A 25402-nucleotide genomic window follows, 5' to 3' on the forward strand; every position below is an offset into this window, starting at 1 on the left:
AGAGGAAGCCATGATTCCTGCTCCCTCCTCCCTCCTGTGGTACTTTTATGTAACCAGCATATGGGAGGGAATGAGGGAAAAGAGCAAATGTCAGCTCAGCCCAGGCTGAAGCATGGGAAAAAATCCACCACCTGACCCCCTCCATTCCCTTAACAGTTGAGAAAATCAGTTATTTTCTGTCAACATGTGTTGCTCTAGCAATGGCTACTGGATTATGCATTCTAGTTAAAGACCAACTCCTTACCCTTACACTACTTTCCTTCCTTGTTACAAGGATTCAGATCTATTCTCTTCCCCCCTCCCCCACCACCAAGAAAAAACAAAACAGGCAAAACTAGGGGACTACTGTGGTTTCTCGAGAGAAGGAGAACCTGCATTTGATTTTTGCTGGTAGATGAATATTCAGGGTTTAAATTAGGTGTCCAGGAGAACGTGTTGGACGTCTCCAGGAGCCAGATGTCTTAAGAAATGAAGTGTCCTTGAATTCATCAGTAGAAAAGGCACATCAGTAAATTATAAATTCTAACCATAAATACTCATAACTCTCTTCTTATCTGTTCTTGATTATACTAGATGTGCTGCATAAAACACAAAATGGCGGGGGGGAGAATCCTATAGAAAGTCTTTTCAGTTAAAATAATTTGCTTTGAAATAACTAGAGCTAACAATGATACACATTCAGTTGTCAGTAAAGATATATGAAGGGCAACTTGATAGAACTTGACTGATCACTTTAGGACAGTGGTTCTCAAACTATTGTACTGGTGACCCCTTTCACATAGCAAGCCTCTGAGTGCAACCCCCCTAAACATATAAACAAGTGTTTTTAATTTAACACCATTATAAATGCTGGAGGCAATGCAGGGTTTGGGGTAGAGGCTGACAGCTTGTGATGCCCTATGTTATAACCTCATGACCCCCTGAGGGATCCCAACCCCCAGTTTGAGAACCCCTGCTTTAGAAGGGATGTGGAACATGACATTAATGATCCATGAAAACATTAGGTATTTAAGGGCCCCAAAGTGCTCCATTGTGGTCAGTAGCAAAATTTCAATTGCTTTCAAAAGGACAAGATCAGCATCAACATAATTCCCATCCTGAAACTTGGACTAATTCTGCAAGACCCTCCCAAATCAGAGGGGACTGAAATAAGACCCAACTGAAGCCAATCTCCTATTGAAGTGAAACTCTGCAATGGGAGTTTTGCTTGAGTAAAAACTAAGTACAGATGGCAGGAGTTGGCTGACTTTTTTTTGCAACCCTGTAGCAATTTTTTTTTTTTTAAGAAAATGGACTCTAGTGACCAGCTCCTCAGAAGATGTCGTTTTCTTGAAGTCGGTGGAGTTGTGCCAGTGTATACCAGTTCAGGAGCAGGCCCTCACTTTTCAACTCCAGTGGCAGATACCAAAACCAAATCTTGACGTAATCCGAGTTTCACTGCACTTATCATGTTGATGCTTTATAACACTGTTTGGCTTATCAGACTCAAGTTAGATATAGTGTGACAGATCCCCGATGTGATCCCAGGCAAAGACATCAGGTCAGAAATGAAAACAAACTGTTTAACTATGAGGGTGTTCAAATTTTGTAGTTAATTGTTTGTCTATAGAAAGAAAATTCCAGGTATTGACCTACTCATCTGAGTTGAAGTAAATTTAAATATATGGATGGGGCAGAAGATGCTTTTAAAAAATTAGTAGGAAATGAATTTCACAGATATTCTGATATTCCAAATCAGTAAAAACTGTAGGCTGAAAATATTGGAGTAACTTTTTCATCTGTAATTTGAAATTTTACCAGAATAAAATTAACCTGTTCGACTAATGCAGGAATCAGCTCTTCTTCCCAGCAGTGGAGAAGAGTATGGCTTTGTGCACCTCATTAGAAGGGAAGAATAGCAACTTAAACACAAGGGGAGAATGTGCCTTTCAGTGCTTTGACCACAATGCCCAGAACATGCTCATGCAATAAAAACAGGAAGAGCAAACACACCTGCCCAACAGACGAAAACTATATTCAAGGCAGATTATTCTGTTGGAAATAGTCCTCTTGATCTCTGCTTGGGTTATATGATATGCAGGTGCCATGCTCACCATGTGATCATGGAGGTCAGACCTGCCTGTGGCGAATACACTTGCACATGCGACTTCTCAGAATTGCTTGCTCATGTCATTTCTATCCCCGTTTCCCTTCCTCTCCATCCTCTTTCATTCTATGCCTGCCTTCTGCTTCCTCATTCCTTCACTCCCATCCTCCAGCTGCATGCTGGAGGAGTGTCTGCTTGCATGCCAAGAAACCTGTGTTGATAAATACCAGTTTCAGGTAACTGCCACAATAAATGAACATTACAGATTTTTCTCCCTGCCCTTTTCAGGCCCTTAGTGTGACAATGCTTGCAAAGCAGGAGAAACTAGATAAGAATTATTCTTATGCATGCCTAAAATTGCCGAATTTTATTTCTTTAAGGGTGACATTTGTGCCTCTGCAGAGGTCCAGCACAAAGCTTATGCACTGCTCAAACGCCACTGCAAAGTTCTGAATGTGGGATGCATGGTGAATATTGATCTGTACCCCAAAATGTAGTTCATGTACTAGATTTCTGAGATGGTGTGTTGGCCTGTTAGACAGGAGCAGATCATTTCGATACAGGCACAAGCTATTAAGGCAAAATGGGTCTAACTGCCAAGCAATAGAGCATCCATCTTGGGGGGGCGGGGCGGCAGCATTCTCCTAGGTGGCCTGGCTGGCCAACTGGGGAAAAACAGTCTGAAGCAGAAGGAAGACTGGGCTTTGTAGCACACTCCAAATAGGGTTTATGTAGTGCCTCTGCCTTGTGCTGTCCCTCTAAATTTTGCCCAAATTGGGGGGGGGGGGGGGGGAAACAAATGGATCAAGACAGCTGAAAGAACCAAAACTCCTGGGCTCAGGCCTGAAGCTCTTACTTATGAGTAGCCCTTACTTATGCATAGGGTTACCATATTTCCACAAGCAAAAAAGAGGACACTGCGGGGGAGAAGCCCCGCTCTAGCCCCGCCCCTGCCCCACCCCCATCCACTCCCTCCCACTTCCCACCCCCTAATTGCCCCCCTCAGAACCCCCAACCCCCCCCGCTCCTTGTCCCCTGACTGCCCCCTCCTGGGACCCCTGCCACTAACTGCCCCCTAGGACCCCACCGCTTATCTAAGCCGCCCTGCTTCTTGTCCCCTGACTGCCCCCTCCTGAGAACGCCCTACGACCCTACCTGTCCCCTGACTGCCCCGACCCTTATCCACACCCCCACCCCATATTCACACCCCCGCCCCCAGACAGACCCCCGGGGACTCCCATGCCCTATCCAACTGCTCCCCGCCCCGACAGGACCCCCAGAACTCCTGACCCATCCAACCCCCTCTGCTACCTGCCTGCCTCGACCCCTCTCCACACCCCTGCCCCCCTGACAGCCCCCCCAGTCCCATCTAACCCCCCGCTCCCTGTCCCTGACTGTCCCAACCCCTCTCCACACCCTTGCCCCCCTGAGAGCCCCCCCCCAAACTCCTGACCCATCCAACCCCCCCCTCCCTGTCCCCTGACCAGGGCCGGCTTTAAAGAGCCCAGGAATCGGGCTGCGCTCCGGCCGGGGTTGCGGGGCTTGGGGCCGGGCCGGAGGTGCTCGGCCGGCGCTGCTGGGGCCCGGGCCGGGTCCGGGCCGGGGGTGCTGGGAGCCGGGCCGGCGCTGCTAGGGCCCGGGCCGGGTCCGGGGTGCTGGGGCCCGGGCCGGGTCCGGGTCCGGGGTGCTGGGGCCCGGGCCGGGTCCGGGTCCGGGGTGCTGGGGCCCGGGCCGGGTCCGGGTCCGGGGTGCTGGGGCTGGGGCCGGGTCCGGGGTGCTGGGGCCGGGGCCGGGTCCGGGGTGCTGGGGCCCGGGCCGGGTCCGGGTCCAGGCCGGCGCTGCTGCGGCCCGAGCCGGGCCGGAGCCGCTGGGGCCCGAGCCGGGCCGGGTCCAGGCTGGGGGTGCTGGGGCCCGAGCTGGGCCGGAGCCGCTGGGGCAGCCGGGCGCTGCTCGGCCCGGGCTGGAGGGAGCCGCTCGGCCAGGGCCGCGCCTCCCCAGAGCTCTCCTCCTCGCGCCCCCCCGCCCCAGCTTACCTGCTGCTGCCTCCCGCTTGCCCCTGCTTCTTTTCAGACTTCCCGCGAAGATCTGATTCGCGGGAAGCAGGGGAGGGGGAGGAGCAGGGGGGCGGAGCGTTCAGGGGAGGGGAGGAGAGGGAAGACAGCTGCGGGCCGGACAGCATGGTAAGGCTGCAGGGGATGAGGGGAGCCGGGAAGGGGCTTTGGGTGCCCAGCGGCGCTTGGCCGCCGCTTTTCTATCTATAAATAGCCGACCGGGGGGAAATCCCGGACATTTTTAGATTTTTAAAAATCCCCCCCGGACGGCTATTTATAGACCGAAAAGCCGGACATGTCCGGGGAAATCCGGACATATGGTAACCCTACTTATGCAGGTAGTCCACTGACTTCAACAGGTTGCAGATTTGGCATATTTTTGACAACTAACTTCTTTTAAAGGTATTTGTTTTCTTTAAGTATGCTAATATTATTAGCAGTGGGATAGATACCCACATTCCTGAATGTTTGTGCCTGTGGTATAGGTAATTGCACACATCAATACTCTTTCTCTATATGGTTGCCAACTTTGTGCTCAGCAGTTTGCAAATGCATTTTTGTGCATGTGATGGTTTCATGTGCAAATCTTACATGCAGTTTAGACACCAACCTTTAAACATCTTCTCCACAGAGAAGTTTACTAGGGAAATCTCCCAGCTCTTAGTGTATTCTGAGTGCCTGGCTAATCACAGAAATCCATCTAAATCCTCTTCCAACAAGATGGATCGTGCTCTATGGCCTGGTCCTTGTTTGGGTGGTGGTAGGGTATTTTAGACATACCTATGGTCGATAGCCAAACAGTTTTCTCCATATATGGATATACATTTAAACAGACACTTAGTTTTGATTGCCAAATACAATAAGTTTAATTAGTCCTGTGTAAATTAAAACTAAGGAATAAGATTGAGATCCAGATCCTCAGTTGGTGTAAATCAGTGTAGATCCATTGGCATCTATGGACCCATGCCAATTTACACCAGCTCAGGATCCATGGATGTTTGTATTGGAAGATCAGATTGGTTTATAATGGATAATCTCTGGAGATAACATAATTAGCACAAAAAATCCAAAATGTAATTTCTATGCAGGATCCTCTCAAATCACATATTACTCATTAAGGAAGTTAAGGTCCAAAACAAGCAATAGGATTGCATTATTTTTTTGGTGTATTGCATCTGTCAGAGATGTGAAATACGTGTCTCACATCTGCTTTTTGGGTGTGATATGGCATTTCCAATTTGGTATGACCTAGCCTGGATATCACAAAACAGCCGTAAATAATCTGGAGCTCACTCTTTTAACTTTACTGACATGCATGCCACATTGCTCACACCTTGGAAAAACAATTGCTACTCTGTAGTGTTCTCTCCTTTTCATAAAAGAAGCTAAGGGAAAACTATCCTCTCTTATGCTTACCACAAAAGTCATCAGGTTTAAAATCATGCCAAATGAATATTAATAGTCAGTGCAAAAAAACATTAATTCAGTGTTATGACTCTCATTGTAACATGATGGCCCTAAGTTACTTGGGATAAATTCTGACCTAAGGTATGTACACACTGAAATGCACATGGCATGTATCTGAGGGCCAAAGTTGGTGCTCATTTTCTGTGTGCATATGGAGTTATCCAGATAATGGACTTCAAGACTTCAGTAAAGAAAATTGATAGGTAAGATCTTGTGGGAAGTCTAAAGAGGGGGGGGGGAGTTCAGGAGAATTGTCAGTTTTTAAGAGAGACGTTATTAAAGGCACAAGAGCAAATGATTCCAAATCATAGGAAAGATAGTGATGGTGAGAGACAACCCTGGCTTAATCAGGAGATCTTCAAAGACCTGAAACTCAGTCAAACACAAGTGGAAACTAGGTCAAATTACAGAAGATGAATATTTATTTAAAAAAAAAAAAAAACATGAGGGGTCAAAATTAGAAAGACCAAGGCAAAAAAGGTTAATCTAGCTAGGGACAAAATGTGTTACAAGAAAACATTTTACAAATATCTGAGAAGCAAGAGGAAGACCAAGGACAGGAGAAGCCCATTACTCTGTAAGGGGGGAAAGACAATAGCTGAATACACAGCAATGTCTGAAGTGTTAATTGCCTTTTGGTTGATATTTTCACCAAAAATTTAGCATGACTAACATAGTGAACATCTATGTAAATGAGGTAGGACCTTAGGCTAAAATAAGGAAAGAACAAGTTAAGAATTACTTGGACAAGTTAGATGTCTTCAGGCTGGCAGGGCTTGATGAAATAAACCCTAGAATATTGTGACAGACCTAGACTGGTTGGGTACAGGAATCTGGTAGAGGAAAACATACTGGATGAATAGTTTTCTGTTTCCTGAGTGACCAGGGCAGGGGCTGCCCCAATGCAGTCAGGAAGGTACTAGAAGCAGTTATGTCAGGCAGACTCCATAAGACACCTGGAACCAATTAAGAACAGATTAGAAGAAATCAAGGGAAACAGGCTACTCAGATCACCTGAAGCCTGTTTAGAACTGTCTGGGACTAGTTAAAAGGAAGCTCTTTCAGAGAGGTTGGCTGGTAGGAACTGGGAGTAAGTAGGTGTGTAGTGGGAAGACTGGGAGAAAGAAGGTGCACAGTAAAAGCGCCAGAGGACAAGCATGGCCAGGGTGCTAGGAGGGTCTGTTTGGGGAAGTAGCCCAGGGAAGGGCTATAGCTCTGGTGGTATAGGAAAACTACCTGTTGTAGGTGCCATTAGGGTCCCTGGGCTGGAACCTGGAGAAGAGAACGGGCCCGGGTTCCCCCCAACCCACCCCACGCCTCTACAAAAATGCTCCTTGAGTAGGAAGACAGGGACTAAAGAGGGTTCTTACACCAAACCCGTTGACTGGCCGATGGTGAAAGTGAGTCAGTAAGCTGTAACCCTTGCCTCTAGGAGGGGAGAGAGGCTACATTGAGGGTTACAGCAAACCTCTGAGGCAAGCCCTAACCGCCTAGAAGCACAGGACCCCCTGAGGCAAACGTGGAGCTCTGCCACAATAATGAACCTGGCTGAAGTTATCGCTGAGCCATTAGCATTATCTTTGAGACTTCGTGGAGGATGGGAGAGATCCCAGAGGCCTGGAAAAGGTCAAATCTAGTACCTATCTATAAAAAGGGGAACGAGGACAACTCTGGCAATTATAGACCAGTCAGCTTAATGTTGGTAGCCAGAAAGATAATGAATCAATTTGTAAGCATCTAGAAGAAAGTAAGGTAAGTAACAGTCAACATGGATTTGTCAAGACAAAGGATGTCAAACCAACCTAATATCCTTCTTTGACAAGGTAACAACCCTCGTGGATGGTGGGGACACAGTAGATGTGATGTATCTTGATTTTTTTAGTAAGGCTTTTGTAACTGTCTCGCATGACCTCATAAGCCAAGTAGAGAAATATAGCCTAGATGAACCTATCATACAGTGGGTGCACAACTTTATTCAGAGACTGGTTATCAATAGTTAATAATTGAGCTGGAAGGGCATATTGAATGGGGTCCTGCAGGGATCTGTCCTGGTCTGTTTTTATTCAATATCTTTATAAATGATTTGGATAATGGCAGAGAGAGTACACTTATAACGTTTGACAATATCAAGCTGGGAGGGCTTGCAAGTGCTTTGGAGGACAGGGTTAGAATTCAAAATCATCTTGACAAATTGGAGAAATGGTCTGAAATAAATAGGACGAAATTCAATAAAGACATATGCAAAGTACTACAGTTAGGAAGGAATAATTAATTGCAAAAATGGATATGACTGCCTAGGAACATGTACTGCAGAAAAGGATCTAGGGTTTATGTGGCATCGCAAATGAAATATGAGTGAACAATGTAATATGTAGCAAAAAACCCGAACATCATGCTGGGATGTATTAGCAGGAGTGTTGTAAGCAAGACATGAGAAGTAATTCTTCCATTCTACTCAGCACTGATGATGCTTCAGCTGGAGTATGGTGTCTAGTTCTAGGCACCACACTTCTGGAAAGATGTGGACAAATTGGAGAAAGACCAGAGGAGAGTAACAAAAATGATTAAAGGTCTAGAAACCATGACGTATGAGGGAAGATTGAAAAATTGGGTTTGTTTAGTCAGGAGACAAGTAGACTTGGGGGGGGGGGGGAAGGTGATAACCTTTTAGGTACCTGAAAACTGTTATAAAGAAGAGGGTGATAAATTGTTCTCTTTACTTCTTGTCCTGCCCTCAGTGGTTAATGGGCTTAAATTGCAGCAAGGAAGATTTTAGGTTAGTCATTAGAAAAAACTTCCTAACTATAAGGCCTGGTCTACACTAGGCTTTTATGTCGAATTTAGCGCCGTTACATCGAATTAACCCTGCACCCGTCCACACCACGAAGCTATTTAGTTCGACATAGAGCTCTCTTAAATTTGACTTCTGTACTCCTCCCCAACGAGAGGAGTAGCGCTAAATTCGAAATGGCCATATCGAATTAGGCTAGGTGTGGATGGAAATCGATGCTAATAGCTCCGGGAGCTATCCCACAGTGCACCACTCTGTTGACGCTCTGGACAGCGGTCTGAGCTCGGATGCTCTGACCAGCCACACAGGAAAAGCCCCGGGAAAATTTGAATTCTTTTTCCTGTCTGGGCAGTTTGAATCTCATTTCCTGTTTGGACATCGTGGCGAGCTCAGCAGCACTGGCAACGATGCAGAGCTCTCCAGCAGAGGTGACCGTGCAATCTAATAGAAAGAGGGCCCCAGCATGGACTGATCGGGAAGTCTTGGATCTCATCGCTGTGTGGGGCGATGAGACCGTGCTTTCAGAGCTGCGCTCCAAAAGAAGGAATGCAAAGATCTACGAGAAGATCTCTAAAGCCATGGCAGAGAGAGGATACAGCCGGGATGCAACGCAGTGCCGCGTGAAAATCAAGGAGCTGAGACAAGGCTACCAAAAAACCAAAGAGGCAAATGGACGCTCCGGATCCCAACCCCACACATCCCGTTTCTACGAGGCACTGCATTCCATCCTAGGTGCGGCCGCCACCACTACCCCACCACTGACCGTGGACTCTGAGGATGGGATATTGTCCGCGGCCGGTTCCTCGTCGGACATGTTAGCGGATGGGGAAGATGAGGAAGGAGATGAGGAGGACGAGGCAGTCGACAGCGCTTGCACCGCTGATTTCCCCGACAGCCAGGAGCTCTTCATCACCCTTACCGAGATCCCCTACCAACCGTCCCCATCCGTTACCCCGGACACAGAATCAGGGGAAGGATCAAGCAGTAAGTGCTTTAAACATATAAACTTTTATTTTTAACAGAACTGGAATATTTATAATATTAACAATGGGTTTTTCATGATTTCTTTGCCTTAGGCGCTTAACTATTTAGTCCCAATTATTTTAAAAAAAATCTAACAATGTCCCGTTTTCCATGATTCTGCTGCCCAAGACGCTCCACTCTTTAGTCCCTGCCAGTGCAGCTACAACAAAATCCGGTCTATATGTCCGGGGACAGAGACGAAATCCTCATGGGAGATCTCAACGTAGCTCTCCTGGAGGTAATGTTCAAGCCTGTTCATCAGGTTCCTGGGGAGAGCGATCTTATTGGGTCCACCATGGTACGAGACGTTTCCGCGCCATGAGACAATCAAGTACTCAGGGATCATTGCACGGCAGAGTTTCTGGTTTTTGCATGCTTTCCCTAAGCATACGTTCCTTCTCGCTGTCCGAGATCCTCATCAGGGTGATGTCACTCATGATGCCCTGCTTTGAATTAGGGAGGGGAATGTTAGTATTGGGACTGCTTTACAGCCACGCGGTGGAGGCGGGAGAGGGGCAGCATACAGGGATCTTTCCCTGGGACAGCCGCGAGGGGGTGGGACAGGGGCAGAGTTCATGCTTGCCTGATTGCCGCCAGCAGAGACTGGCATTGCTTTCAATGTGAAAGGAGGCCAGTGCTACTATTAAAGTTTTAAGCAGCCACAAGTCTACGGCTTACCATGTTTGCCTGCTACAGAAGTTCAGGTGTCCTGCCCCGCTTCTCAGATCGCCACTGCAAGACCCCAGGCACTGAAGGCGAGGGCCGAAAATTCGACCTTGTCCTGAGTGCGCATGTGAGAGGTGCAGTGCATGGTGTTGTTCACAGAGAAAGACTATGTTCTTTGTTCACAACTTCATTTATCTGTCTCAGGAATTCACTCCCTTTTTCCCATTCCCACAGACACATCTGCGACTCTCTCCCAACCCAGCCTGGCATCACACTCCCAGAGGCTAGCGCAGATTAGGTGGAGGAAGAAGAAGACGCGTGAGGACTTGTTCTCAGAACTAATGGGCTGCTCCCGAACCCAGGCAGCCCAGCAGACACAGTGGAGGGAGAACTTGTCCCAAATGCACCGAGCAATCATGGAACGGGAGGAGAGGTGGCGTCAGGAAGACCAGCAGGCGACTCAAACGCTGCTTGGACTAATGAGGGAGCAAACGGACACGCTCCGGCGCCTTGTGGATGTTCTGCAAGACCGGAGGCAGGAGGACAGAGCCCCGCTGCAGTCTCTCTCTAACCGCCCTCCCCCGCCACCAAGTCCCACACCCCCCTCACCCAAAGTCCAAAGAAGGAGGGGCGGCAAGGGCCGTTAAAACTTTGTCAACCCCTGCAGACTGCTCTAGCACTAGAAGGCTCTCATTCCCCAAAATTTGAAAAGTCCTTTCCTACCCACCTCACACAAGCCCCCATCCAAGTCCCCCCCCCCCCGTTTCATGTGTGGTTCATAATAAAATATTTGTTTCTTTTAATTACTGTTTCCATGATTTTCTTTTGGAGGAGACTCTGTCTGAAGGGGGGGAAGGGGCTTGGTAATTGGACAGGACAGTCACCTTTAGCAGGGTACAGAGGCGGGGGCAGGTCCAGCATCAGGACACATACACAGTGCAGTCACTAGTTACCCTGGTCAGTCTGGGAGGTGGTTTTCATGTTCTGTGGGGGGGGGGGAGTTGCTCTGTGACTTTGTGGCGGGGGAGGGCAGTTACAGATCTTATGCAGCGGTCCTTATCCTGGATCACAGAGCCACACAGCAGGGGATCTGTAACCCTCCTCCCCCTGCCAGAAAGTCACATAGCCGACACATACACGCAGTCCCGCCCAGGAGTCCACCACTGCGGAGCCTGTCATTCCTGGAGTTTAGAAGCATCATTTGCATCAGAACACTAAACCCGCCCCCCGCCACAGTCTGCATCCCCGGTTTAAAACATTCCCGCGAAAACAGTAATAAAGACAACTGTGTTCATTAACAAAACAGAACAGATTTTATTTTTTGGGAAGGTGGTGAAGGGGGTATGTAACTTGGAAGGATAGTCAACATGAACTGGGTAAAGAAACGGGGGCAGGTTCAGCTTCTGTGTCCACAAACTTAACAGTCACTGGTTACCCTGCTCAGTCTGGAACCTAGCTTTCAAAGCCTCCCGGATGCACAGCGCGTCCTGCTGGGATCTTCTAATCGCCCGTCTGGCTGGGCGTAATCAGCAGCCAGGCTATTTGCCTCAACCTCCCACCCCGCCATAAAGGTCTCCCCCTTGCTCTCACAGAGATTGTGGAGCACACAGCAAGCTGCTATAACAATGGGGATATTGGTTTCGCTGAGATCACAGCGAGTCAGTAAGCTTCTCCATCTCCCCTTGAGACGGCCAAAAGCACACTCCACCACCATTCTGCACTTGCTCAGACGGTAGTTGACCAGTTCTTTTTCTGTGTCCAGGGCGCCAGTATAGGGCTTCATGAGCCAGGGCATTAGTGGGTATGCTGGGTCCCCGAGGATCACTGTAGGCATCTCCACATCCCCAAGAGTTATTTTGTGGTCCGGGAAGTAAATACCTTCCTGCAGCCATCTAAACAGACCAGAGTTCCTGAACACGCGAGCGTCATGAACCTTGCCCGGCCATCCGACGTTGATGTTGGTAAAATGTCCCCTATGGTCCACCAGTGCTTGCAGCACCATTGAAAAGTAGCCCTTTCTGTTAATGTACTGGCTGGCCTGGTGGTCCGGTCCCAGGATAGGGATGTGAGTCCCATCTATAGCCCCACCGCAGTTTGGGAATCCCATCGCGGTGAAGCCATCTATGATGACCTGCGCGTTTCCCAGAGTCACTACCTTTGAGAGCAGTACCTTAACGATTGTGTTGGCTACTTGCATCACAACAACCCCCACGGTAGATTTGCCCACACCAAAGTGGTTTGCGACTGACCGGTAGCTGTCCGGCGTTGCAAGCTTCCAGAGGGCTATGGCCACTTGCTTCTGGACAGTCAGGGCTGCTCGCATCCGGGTGTCATTGCGCTTCAGGGCAGGGGACAGCAACTCACAAAGTTCGAGGAAAGTCCCCTTCTGCATGCGAAAGTTTCGCAGCCACTGGGATTCATCCCAGACCTGCAGCACTATGCGGTCCCACCAGTCCGTGCTTGTTTCCAGGGCCCAGAATCGCCGTTCCACAATATCCACATGACCCATTGCCACCGTGATGTCCTGGGCGCTGGGTCTCGTGGTTTCTGACAGCTCTGTGCTACTCTCTGACTTCAGGCCCTCACGGCGGTGCCGTAGCCTCCTCTGCTGATTTCTCTGCATCTGCCTCAGGGAAAGGTGTATGATAAGCTGCGAGGCGTTGAGAACTGCCACAACTGCAGCGATGGTTGCAGCGGGATCCATGCTCGCAGTGCTGTGGCGTCCGCGCTGTCACTGATCAGAAAAGTGCGCAAACTGATTTCCCGCCGGCGCTTTCAGGGAGGGAGGGAGGGCGGTAGTGACGGACGGATGACGACAGTTACCCAAAAGCACCCTCGACACATTTTTTTCCCCAGAAGGCATTGTGGGTTCGACCCAGAATTCCAATGGGCAGCGGGGACTGCGGGAACTGTGGGATAGCTGCCCACAGTGCACCGCTTCCAATGTCGACGCTTGCCCCGTTAGTGTGGACTCACAAAGTCGAATTACTGTCCTTAGTGTGGACACACATGTTCGACTTTGTAATATCGATTCAACATATTCGATTTAAGTGAAATCGAACTACCCTCGTAGTGTAGACATACCAGTAGTTAAGCACTGGAATAAATTGCCTAGGGAGGTTGTGGAATCTCCATCACTGGAGGTTTTTAAGAACTGGTTAGACAAACATCTGTCAGGGATGGTCTAGATAATACTTAGTCCCGACTCAGTGTAGGGGACTAGACTGATGACCTATTGAGGTCTCTTCCAGTCCTACATTTCTAGGAGTCTCTGTTTAACGGCTCCCCTTAGACTCAAAAAGTAGTTGTCACAGTTGTATAAAAAATTGTAACTTTGAAAAGAGAGTCCTCTTACCTTTGGTTTGCCTCCTTAAACTAAGTCACTGAGATTCAGTAGTCAGACACATTATGTGCTTAATTGATTGTATCTGCCCTGCACAAGTATCAATGTACCATTGACTAAACTCCCAAAGACCTGCCCCAACATGTACTGAGGTTCAGTGTATATCTTGGAAAGAATTATTTGGCGGAAGTCTCTTCTATGGTTGTTACAAAGCCTTGGTCAGGAGTCTGTAGGTGATATTACCAGGACAGTAGAACAGCAAAGCTCTAGTCTTAAAAATTTGACCTGAGTACAGTTTTTCATTAAAAGGCCATTTCAGAGCTGTCCCCTTGATTAAAATAGATTTAAAAAAATTGTGGCTGGGGCAAAACACTCTTAATTCATGTTAAGATAATGCCAATTTGATTTTTAAACCAACAAATTCATTTTAGGTCTGAGAATATGCATAAGCCATTTCAGTCCAGAAGATAATATTTAGGGAAGTGATAAGCACCTGAAAATTGGGGCTTATAATGGAAATGCCTTCTGACTCCAGAGTTGCTAATTTGACACAATAATATAATTCTATTTATTCTTGCTGAGAGATGCTTCTTATCATCTTGCCATTAAGGAAAAATGGGTACAGTTTTAAGTCATGTAGGAGGAGGATTATATCTTTCCCAAGATGCAGGGCTGGCTCCAGGCACCAGCGGAGCAAGCTGGTGCTTGGGGCGGCAGATTGTTGGAGGCGGCATTCCGCCCAATCCTAGGGTGGCACGGCCGCTTTTTTTTTTGTTCTGCTCCGGCCGCCCTGTAGGGGGCGGCGGCGCGGAGAACCAGAGCGCCTTGCAGGGCAGTCCTCTTCCTTCCCTCCCCGTCGACCGGAGCGGAGCCCTCGCGGCAGGCAGCAGGAGGCGGCGCAGCGGGAGAGGCCGCGTGGCAGCGCCCCTGCTGTAGCCCTGGCCACCCCCTTCTCTCTCTCTCCCGCCCGCTCCCTCCCCCTCCCCCCGCCCCCCCAGCTGGTCCCCCTGCTCCGGCCGTGCCGCAGGTGGTTTTTTTGCTTGGGGCGGCCAAAAAGCCAGAGCCGGCCCTGCCAAGATGTTCCATTTGTATGGAACTCTAATTTTCAGAGACTGCTCTAAATCCATATTATGTTCTTGACATTCTCCTTGACAATGTTTGCACCGTGACCTTTACATTAGTAGAGACATGTGCAAAAGTATATTTATCCAGCCATCTGTTTAGTGGTTCCACATCTGAAGAGGCTGCTGTGCAACAGTTATTCTACCTAAAGGCTAAAATAACTGTCACCTCAACTGGCCTTCATTTAAATCAGTTTCTGGATGGATGGATGGGATTTGTAATAGTGCACTGTGCTAAAATAACCCCTTCTTCAGGGGACTCAATTAGTTCTGATGCATAAAAGATTGGATACTATTTGGAGTGTGGAGGCCTGACCAGTGCCCACTGAAGTCAACAGAAAGTCGTCTTGGACAAATTGGTGGATTTTTTTTGTTTTTGTTACTTTTTCAGCCCACGAGAGTACATCTACACAGCAGTGAGTCTCCAAGCTCAGGTCAACAGACTTGGGCTTGCATTATGTGCTAAAAATAGCTGTGTAGGTGTTAAGGCTTAGGCTGTGGCACAGGCTCTGAGGCCTAGGAAGGGGGATATTCTTAGCACTGTCAACTGGGGCTCAGAGACTCGCAGCCATGTGCTGTGTAGACATTCTTCATGTACATCACTTCTCTGAAATAATCACTGCAGGTTTCCTGGTAGAATCTTCCCCCTGAAATTCTATATAATCCTGGATAAAGTTAGCTCATAGAGGGAACATTAGTGAGTGTAAGCGGGTGGCTTGCCCTGTACGGGCTGGAGGGCCTGGGATTAACTCTCCCTGAGATTAACCTTTTGTGGGCCCAGCACCAAACATATTTGTGGGCCCCGATGGGAGCAATAGAGGATGGAGTGGGGAGGTTGGTCCCCGGAGTGAGGCGCCGGCTGGGCCAATGGGGCATGGTATGGTGGGGGTGGCTCTACTCTGCCCAGCCCAGTTCAGTTCAAGGGCATTTTTCACAAACCGGCAGTTTCCAGATGCACACTGGCCCACGTGGCCCTGTGCTGCCAGAGTGCCCCTTCCCCTTGGGGGTGGGCCTGGGCAGTGCCCTACAGCCCCCTGCCCAACACCACCTCACTCCCTAGGCCTAGCGTCCCCTGGACCTGCTATGCCCAGCGCCCCCCCACAACCTCCCCACAAATGCACAATGCCCTGCACACCACCACCCTGCCCAGTGCCTCCCAACACCCACCACAACTGCCCACCCCCTCCCACCCACAGCCCCCCACTACTGCCCAGCACCCCCACACAGAACCCCAACTCACACAGATCTCCCCCACCCACTACTGCCCAGTACCTTTCCCCACAGCCCCACCACCACAACACATTTCCCCGCCCCCCCGGCCGCATTCACTGACTCTACCGGGAGGTGACTGTCAGCCGGGCTGAGCCAGGAGCGTGGTCGAGGCTGGTTCCGTTCCCAGGGTGGGGAATTGCGCCGGCCCCTCGGGAGCGGCACGCTCAGCCAGACAAGGGCCCGCCCCTGCCTGGGCTGGGTCCCTCAGGACCCTCTTGCCTGGAGGGGCCCAGCCAAGCCCCCCCACTGGCTCCTCATCCCAAACTGGCCAAGACTGGTCAGAGCCATAGCTGTACTGGGGTCTGGCCAGGGGGTGGAGAGGAGAAGGTGGGTGGGGCAAGGGGTCAGAGAGGAGTGGGCGGGGGGGGAGGAGGGGCTGGGAGAATAGAGGAGTCAGTGGGCTGGCGGGACCTCAGGGCAAAGTGCAAACAGAGCAGGCTGGGCTGGGGGCCCTTTTGAGCATGGGCTGGGCCCCATGGCACTGTTGTAAACTCAGTATTGCTGTGGCTAGCCAGCCCTGATTACTGAAGGAGGCACACCTGACAGGGATCAGGTGATTCCCCGATAAAGAGTAGCTGGAAGCTGAAGTGAGGGGAAAACTCAGGGAGAGCAAAGACTGCTGGGAATGAGGAGGCTCCAGCAGAGTCCTGGGATTTGTGACTAAGGTTTTATCTGCACCAGTGGTGCCCAACCTTATTACACAGAAGTGACACATAATCTGTTTGGCCCACAAGGTTTCTACATATTTTAATAAGATTTAAAGGCACTTGTATTGATGTATATTTGAAGTTCAGCTAGTTTTGTATGTATTTAGATAGGTTGTTTCTGTGTACGATATTGTCTATTTACATACTTGTGTAAACTAAAATGATGTAAACATGATGAAAAAACGCTAATGAATCGGCCGTTAGTATTTTGTGTTGAAGCAGGCTGCAGGCCTTATGAAATGCTCTGGTGGGCTGTGTATAGTCCACAGGCCATAGGTTGTACACCCCGAGCTACACTGTCCAGCAGTTTGGACCGCGGGGGTGTGAATAGCCATGCGCACCAAGATGCTGCACTGTAACTCACTTGTGTGGATACTGCAGGTGCAACCCATAAGGTTCCTAGTTTGCCTTCATGTAATCCTCTTCAAACAGGACTACGTTAATGTGAAGAAGGAACCTGCTAGTTCAAGTCCCTGGCATCCACACGGGGGAGTTACAGAGCAGCACTTTAGTGCACCCTGCAGTCCGAACTGCAGGGCAGTATAGATGTAGCCAAAGATTCCAGCTAGGAAGTGCTGGCAGTAGTCTGCTAAGGCAAGGGGGACCCCAAGAGAACAGGGGAAAGACAGCAAAAGCTCTCCAGGCAGGGAGGCTTGGGAGCAGGAAGAGAAGCGTTTGCTTGTTGGACTTTAATTTGGGACTCTGTTTTATTTGTAGTTTATATTTTGTGAATAAACCCAGGCTCCAAGGAGGGGTATTTTGAGCCTAGAAAAAGAGTGTGGAGTCTGCATAAGGGGCCCTTGTGGGGGAAACAGCAGCTGGTGTTGCAGGGTGACTTCTGGCCATGAGGGGTTGCTCACAATGTGGTTGCCCTTGTTACAGTGCGGAATAAAGTGAAGATTATGAATGAAATTCTGCCCTCAGTAATTCACATGCAGTCCCAGTGGGATTGCACAGATGTAAAGAAGATGTCAAACATGCCTGTTATATTTGCTAAACTGAACTTGAAAATTTGCTTGTTTTTTTTTAGGTTAGCCAATATACCAAAGCAATTGAAATGTATGAACAGAAAATCCGAAACCTAACCATCAAGGTGGAATATATGGAGTCGACCAGTGTTTCTTACACTGAGTTGGACTTTCAGTTGCTGAAATTGGAAATCAATGAAATGGAGAGACTGGTCACTCAGCTGAAATCCACACTTGTTGGAAGCAATGTGATTGTTGAACAACTATACGTGGAGGTAGAGTATGAGGGTTCTTCTGCCATTCAGAAACATTCAGTTCTCTGTTACTCCAGTGAAATTTGGAATGTCTCTATTATTGTCAGTGGAGTTAAAGCAAATCTTGGCCGTAAGCATGTTAGCATATTTCTTCATATATGGGAATTTTTATCATTTGTGTGACTGAAAGCTAAAGTTCTAGGATGCTGCTATATTAAATAAATATACTGTCTACATTATCAGAATAAATATTAATTTATGAGCACCCATGCCTAAAAGCTTCTGTGCTCCAACAAATATAATTAAAAACTTAACTTATTAGGGTAGTGACCCAATCAATATAAAATCAAGAACCCCTTCCCAATATTAAATAAATCAAATTTTCAAAATTGTTATCACTCACTCACCTGGAGTGAATAATTGCTTTTGATGGTAAGTAAAATATCATTAGTTTCTTCACTGTCTTCACAAACATTTTCTTGTAGTTACACACATTAGCTTGAGACCTGATGTTAATGCTAAAACTTATTCTTGGGAACATTTCCTAATACTTGTTCTGCGGCACCTCTTTTGAAATGATAAATCCAGCCTAAAATGTTTGTGAAATAAAGATGACTGTAATTTAAAGTCATGCTGAATTTTTATTTCTCTAGATCAAGAATCTGACTCTCATGGTAAATGATCTGGAATCATTGGACAAAAACAATATCCTTGTAATTCATCGAGAAATTGTGGCTCTCCAGAATCGATTGAAGGAATGTGAAAAACATAGAAATCAAACCACTACACCCTCCTATTTCCCACCAGGTAAGCATTCTGTGTATAAATCATATGAGAAGGGATGGGAGAAGTAGGAAGAAGACTGAGTTAAATGAAATGAAAATAAAGCACAGGTCTTGAGAAATTTGCCAGACATGTACTAACCTCTCCGCATCAGGCTGATATAAAGATGAGGGCAGGAAACAAACACTTTCCCATACTCTTACTGTTCTCTTTTAAACCCTGTTATAGGCCTAGCCTTCACAGCCTCCTCAGGCAAGGACTTCCACAGATTGCCTGTGCGCTGTGTGAAGAAGAACTTCCTTTTATTTGTTTTAAACCTGCTGCCCATTAATTTCATTTGGTGGCCCCTAGTTCTTATATTATGGGAACAAGTAAATAACATTTCCTTATTCACTTTCTCCACACCACTCATGATTTTATATACACCTCTACCCCGATATAACGCGATCTGATACAACATGAATTCGGATATAACGCAGTAAAGCAGTGCTCCGGAGGGGCGGGGCTGCGTGCTCTGGTGGATCAAAGCAAGTTCAATATAATGCGGTTTCACCTATAACGCGGTAAGATTTTTTTGGCTCCCGAGGACAGTGTTATATCGAGGTAGAGGTGAAGTACAACAGTATGAAAAGTAATGTTTTCCCTTCTTTCAAACTCTTTTTGTGGTAAAATGCGGCTTTTCTAACTAGCTCTGATCATGGATAACTTCTGTGAAAGTGATCTGTGTCTTGTCAGTGTCACTCTACTTCTGCTTGGGAAATTTAAGCAGCAGCTGATGCACTGGAGCTGTTTGTAGGCAGACTCAAGAAGACAACATTGCATAGTTTACATTTGATTAATATGCAGAAACTTATTCTGAGCCATAAAGGCTAGAATCTTAGCGTGAAATCCTAGCTCCATTGAACTCAGTGGGAGTTTTGCCAGTGTCTTCAATGGAGCCAGGTTTTCACTCCATGTGGTTTTTTTTTTTTTTTTTAAAGAAAGTTTAAATTCTGTAGCAATTAATAGCTTTCCTTAAAGGAAAGCTTCCCAGTCACTAATGAGTAGGCAAGAGGATTTTTCAAGCAATGTTACTCCCTCCCTTGTATGCATTTTTATGACTTCTGCTTTAGAATAATTTGGCAAAAAGAAGGTATTACAATGTTCATGATACAATGGGGGAAGAAGACTGCTTTTTCACCTGTACCTAACAATTGGGCTAGCAAATCATAACATAAGAACATAAGAAAGGCCGTACTGGGTCAGACCAAAGGTCCATCTAGCCCAGTATCTGTCTAACGACAGTGGCCAATGCCAGGTGCCCCAGAGGGAGTGAACCTAACAGGCAATGATCAAGTGATCTCTCTCCTGCCATCCATCTCCATCCTCTGACGAACAGAGGCTAGGGACACCATTCTTACCCATCCTGGCTAATAGCCATTTATGGACTTAGCCACCATGAATTTATCCAGTCCCCTTTTAAACATTGTTATAGTCCTAGCCTTCACAACCTCCTCAGGTAAGGAGTTCCACAAGTTGACTGTGCGCTGCATGAAGAAGAACTTCCTTTTATTTGTTTTAAACCTGCTGCCTATTAATTTCATTTGGTGACCCCTAGTTCTTGTATTATGGGAATAAGTAAATAACTTTTCCTTATCCACTTTCTCAACATCACTCATGATTTTATATACCTCTATCATGTCCCCCCTTAGTCTTCTCTTTTCCAAACTGAAGAGTCCTAGCCTCTTCAGAGGTAAACCAGACTAATAACGAAAAGTTTGGAGAAACCTTTGAACAAAGCAGAGCACTTTTCACTGGACAGATAGTGCACATCTATTACCTACCAGCACTTACCTCCTACCATCTTCAGGTCAGTTATTTCAAGCTTCCCATTAGCAGGAGAGAGGAACTGGTGGAAGTAAGTTTTTTCCCTCTGTGGCCTCTTCTGGGCTTGCCAGCACTGCGGGCAGCCAGTGCAGTTTGTCTCTGATAGGAAAAATGAACAGCACCTTCTCTGTTGGGTCAGATGATGCGGGGAGGGGAAAATACACTCCTTAGGAAAGGCTTACCAATGGTTCAGTGGAAAGTGTAGAGTTTAAAAAGCATTTGAAGGGCACTTCATTGATTTATTGAGGGTGATGGTGTGGAGAGAGGCTGCCTCTTTCTTGACACACCTGAGAACAAGTCTTTCTTACAGTTAAAAAGTGCTAAATCCTTTAACAATAGTGCTGTGGTCAGCAGATGTATGTGAGAGGAGGAGGGGCTCATTTCAGCGTTGGTGGACCTCTTTCTAGTTGACTTGAATGTGGCATGCCTGCAGAGCACAGCAGCTTTCTTAGCACCGGGAATGACATGGAAGGCCAGATCCTGAGCTGGCATAAGTTGCCATAGCTCCATTGATTTTGGTTGGACTATGACCGCTTATACCAGTTGAGGACCTAGCCGAGTACTTTTTGGATGGTTTCTGGGTGCAGTTCCCCCATTGGCACAGGAGCTGAAGAAGGCTCCTAGTGCAACGGAACCTCGGTGGTTCTCATGTTTGGGGGGGGGAGGGTGAAGCTGTGGAGAGGCCATAGGGAGGGACTCTGTCTTGTGCATGGTAGAGGTAAGTTGCCACCAACTTCAGATAGCTCAAAACAAGGCTTGGTGGGAGTCTGGAAGCAGGGTGGGATTGTGATTTCTGGGTGTGCCATTAGGTAGATCCAGTGATGATAAACCATACTGAAGGGGAGTATATCAGTGCCATGGTTCCTACTCCAGCCCGGGACTGGAATAGCAACTGTGGAGAGCCTGGAAATTTGCCAGTCTGTTAGAAGTGGAGGTGCTCAGCTACTACTGTGTAAATACCTAGATAGAGAGACAGATTCAGATCCTCAACCAGCTGTATAATTGCCCACACAAAGCCTGCTTAGCCTGACTTTGTGTGCATAGTGGGGAGGGAAGGAAGGAAGGGGAGCAGATGAAATGCACTTTGCCATGGGCTCAATCTTTCATTTCATGTCATATTGTTCAAAACTTTCTACAGAAACTACGAGGAGTCCACTGCCACCTTTGGGCATATGCCCAAATAAATGTTAGTCTTTAAGGTGGCACCGGACTCCTTGTTGTTTTTGTGGATACAGACTAACACGGCTACCCCCGATACTTAAAACTTTCTACAGTGACTGATTGCACACACAGTACAGTCCATTTCCTTAACAGAGAGAGAGTGGGAGGGAGAGGTTGCTTTTTGGGAACAGGGGGCGAATAAGTGGAGTTTGTTGGATTTCCTGGATGGGTCCCTTTGGAGGCAGTGCATGGCTGCTCACACCAGACTACCAAAACTCCCTACCGCCTTTAAGCAGTTACGCACAGTTTTCTATACATTTCCTCCACAACCTTGATTCCTGTCAAACTACTTCCGGCTCATACTGTATTTATAATATTTGTATTGCACTGACCCTTTGTCCTGTTTTCAGATCTGTTTCTCCCCCCCCCCCTTCATGTTTTGGTTGGGTAAAGTGGACTTGGGAAAGCCTGAAGAATCCCTAACTTGTCTAGGGAGGGTTTAATTAAAGTTACTCGCTCTTGCAGTACTTTGGAATACAGCCCCTCAAACACTGCATCCCAAGGTGCTGCTCACTGACATGCTGTGTAGAGAGAGCAGGCCTATTCTCAAGCAACCTATCAGAAAGAAATTACTGTTCTCCATCTAGCCTGCTCTCTGACTGCAGTTTTCTAGTGCATGGCCTAGTCAAGATAGGATTCAGTAAATTTGTTGATAATAAAAACTCATTAATTCTACCATGCATGCAACAGTTTCCAGCGCCTCTGTCACTAGTTACTGCCCCAAATCGGCAGATTTCTTGCACCCCCCATATAAGTAAAGCTGGGATGTAGGAAAAGAAATGGCTATGGTCTGGCTATCTTTTGCAGGTAATGTAGTGGTGCCAGTTATTTGAAATGTAAATGATTTAATTATGGATATGCTAATTTAGGGCTGGACATTTCCATGGTGTTTGTACAAACACAGGCCCACTCCAGCAATCTGATCCAGGTGGATGGATCCCTGTTCCCCTGATATCAGTGTGAATCAATATGGGTGTAAGGGTCTGCCTGCATGGGTCAGATCACAGGACTGGGACCAAAATGTAATATGTTCCCTTCCCCAGGGAACTTACTATTTCTGGGTTGGATGGTGTCTCCGCCCTTCAGAAGAGATAGCACATTGCTGGGCTGCCCCAGCAGCAACACAGGAAAAATTATGGTCCACGGAGTCCCATTTCCCCTTTCTGCCTTGTTCTTCAGGGGCCACAGGCCATGTTCCCTCTAACTTTTTTCATCCATGTGCAGAATTAATTGTATGTGCACCAAATTATCGAGGTAATGTGCAGATGTGCACCACCACAAAAAATCTCTCTCCCTCTCTCTCATTTTAGAAGTTACCATAGGGATAATTACTCCAGCCAGGACAGGTTAGGAATTTTAGAACTCACTACTCAAAGAATTAAATTATTTAAATGTAAGAGAGAAATAAAAATTATGAAATGCATAGACAAGTCAAAACACTCAAATAACAGAACTTTGAAAGAATAAAATAACAGAGACTATATGTGCATTGCAGGAAGTAACAACAATAATAATACAAGTATGTGTTGGGAGGTGTGTGTGTGTGTGTGAGAGAGAGAGAGAGAGAGAGAGACACACACACACACACACGGGTTGCCCCTTTAAGTATGCTGCTCCTTTAAGTAGATTGGTACTCACCAGTCTGAAGCCTGCTTGTTCAGACACAGCAGCAGCCGCCAGCAAGCTCCATCCCACTTCTGAGCCTTGTCGTGTCCCCCCCACGCCCCGCTCTAAGAAGATGGGGTACATGGGCAGGGAGGGGGACACCCTGACATCAGCGCCCCTCCTCTCACCCCCGCTCTACACAGCAAGCAGGAGGCTGCCGGGAGCAGCTGGCCAGGGGCTCCAAGGCAGAGGGCAGGAGCAGCGTGGCCATAGGTGGAGGGGTACCTGAAGTATGTGGCACTTGATAGATTGCTGGGCGGCTGCACAGCCATGCAGCTTGGAGAGAACCCAGGGCGCAAGGATATCAATTCACTGCTGTCACAACCCCCAACCTGCCAGCTTAGCTGTGGTGACTGGCACACTGGGGCTATGGAGCCATGGCTTCCCGCCTCTCCATGCTCACTCTTCTTCCCCTCAGAAGTCGGTTAGCAAGCAGATGTGCAGCGCCACTTCCCCCTGCGCATCCTGACCCAAAGTCTGGGTAGCCTGTGTGTGGGAATAAAGCGTATGTGTTTTCTTGGCTCCCTCTACCTTATTCCCCCACATGAACATGCAGCCCACCTCTGAAAAAGAGACAAGATACGGCATTAACCTTGGAACTTCAATGATCAGAGGCCTAACACAGTAAAAAAGGAGTTAAAAATGCTAAAGTCTGAATAATTCATATGGATTTATTTCAAGTGCCTCCCAATATTTACAAAATGACATGATACTTTGTTTCTTTTGTGTATTTTTTTCCAAAAGATCCAGACAGGAAGGCAAGTTAGGATTAAATAAACAACAATGAATTCCTCTGAACCTGTGCAGAAGACAGAGAACCCACCCTGACTACCACAGAGAGGTGTGTTTTTTTTTTTTTTTAAACTGTTTCTTGGAGAGTTTTCAAAAATCAAACATCCACTGTATGGAACCTCGCACATTTTCTCATGTAATTAAACTGAACGTGTTCCTAACTTTATTTTAATAATTCATGCATGGTTTCATAAATAAGAAACAAACAAGTGTTCAGCAGAGAGATCTCTTTAAGGGAAGAAATAATAATTTATTATTTCTTTTGTAAGAAAAGGTCTCTCTATTGAACATGGGGTTTTTTTTATTTATGAAACAGCACAGTAATTACTAAAATAAAGTTGGAATGGGTTCAGTTTAATGACATGAAAAATTGAGGTTGCATATATATGAGTTTAGTAGTAGTAATGTTTTGCCCTTCATCCAAACTCTCTTAGTAGTACCTCAGTACCAGCAATATTATTTGAAACAAATCACAGATTTATAGAAGAATTAATATCCATTTAATTTTGAAATAAGATCGCTGTGAGTTAAGTTCAGTAATAGTCAATATGTCAATAGTTAAGAACAAACCATAATGCCAGAGGTAGCGATACACAATAGAGATATAAGGCAAATGGCTCAAATAGATTTATGGAGTTGGCAGGTTGCAAGCCACTTTGCATCATCATCTGCATTATCTTTCTTGCACTGCATTAGTTGAGGTATGAGCACCTCCAAACATCAGTATATGTGCCAAGTACTGAGGCCATGTTCTTAGCCATGCCAATTGCCATTTGCAGAGCTACAGTCCCGTGCCTGCATTGTGTGCTATATCTGGAAATGAGGTCTCAGGTCTCAGTGGTCCATTCCCAGTCAGTAAAGCACTTAAACACGTGTTTAAATGCTTTGCTGAATCTGAGCCTGGTAGTGTTTTTCCGCAAAAGAGCAAAACCCAGGGCTACACCATCTTCTAGAAGAGTGTCCCCAGAGGAGAAAATTGATCAGGGGGAAGTTACAGTAGCACAGAGTGGCTGTAACCTCTGCTCTGGCCAACCAAGGCCCACAAATGACTGGTGCTGACCAAGAAGGGGCATGATGCAGGTGGCTGGGGGAGGCAGCAATTCAACACAGTCTCTCTGCAGCGTCTATCAGCAGGGCTCCACAAAAGCCCTGGGAATAAATGAAATCTGCTTTCCACCCACGGCAGTGAGGGCAGTGAGTGAATTCCTGATCCCCCACATGCTTTGGCACCGGGGTCAGGCTGGGGGAGAGAGGTGTGGGAAAAGAGATACAAGAGAAGAAAGGAGACAGTGGAGCTTAGGAAAGGTGGACAGACAAAAGCAAGAG

At 47.3% G+C, this 25402-nt stretch overlaps 3 protein-coding genes across 3 annotated transcripts in view; 1 reads left to right on the forward strand and 2 right to left on the reverse strand.

Annotated features, from left to right (window-relative positions):
* LOC135873059 (alpha-2-macroglobulin-like) overlaps positions 1–25402 on the reverse strand; it is a 1316454-nt gene that overhangs the window by 618059 nt on the left and 672993 nt on the right. The window lies entirely within an intron of this gene.
* LOC135890878 (scavenger receptor cysteine-rich type 1 protein M130-like) overlaps positions 1–25402 on the reverse strand; it is a 152081-nt gene that overhangs the window by 83562 nt on the left and 43117 nt on the right. The window lies entirely within an intron of this gene.
* The window catches only part of LOC135873063 (olfactomedin-4-like), a 33374-nt gene that overhangs the window by 5023 nt on the left and 2949 nt on the right, over positions 1–25402 (forward strand). The window contains exons 3-4 of the mRNA XM_065397538.1: positions 17558–17770; positions 18403–18556. Coding sequence (XP_065253610.1) covers positions 17558–17770; positions 18403–18556 — 367 coding nt within the window. The remainder of the gene's footprint in view (positions 1–17557; positions 17771–18402; positions 18557–25402) is intronic.

Source organism: Emys orbicularis, chromosome 1, assembly GCF_028017835.1.
Source record: "Emys orbicularis isolate rEmyOrb1 chromosome 1, rEmyOrb1.hap1, whole genome shotgun sequence".
NCBI classification, from domain to species: domain Eukaryota; kingdom Metazoa; phylum Chordata; order Testudines; family Emydidae; genus Emys; species Emys orbicularis.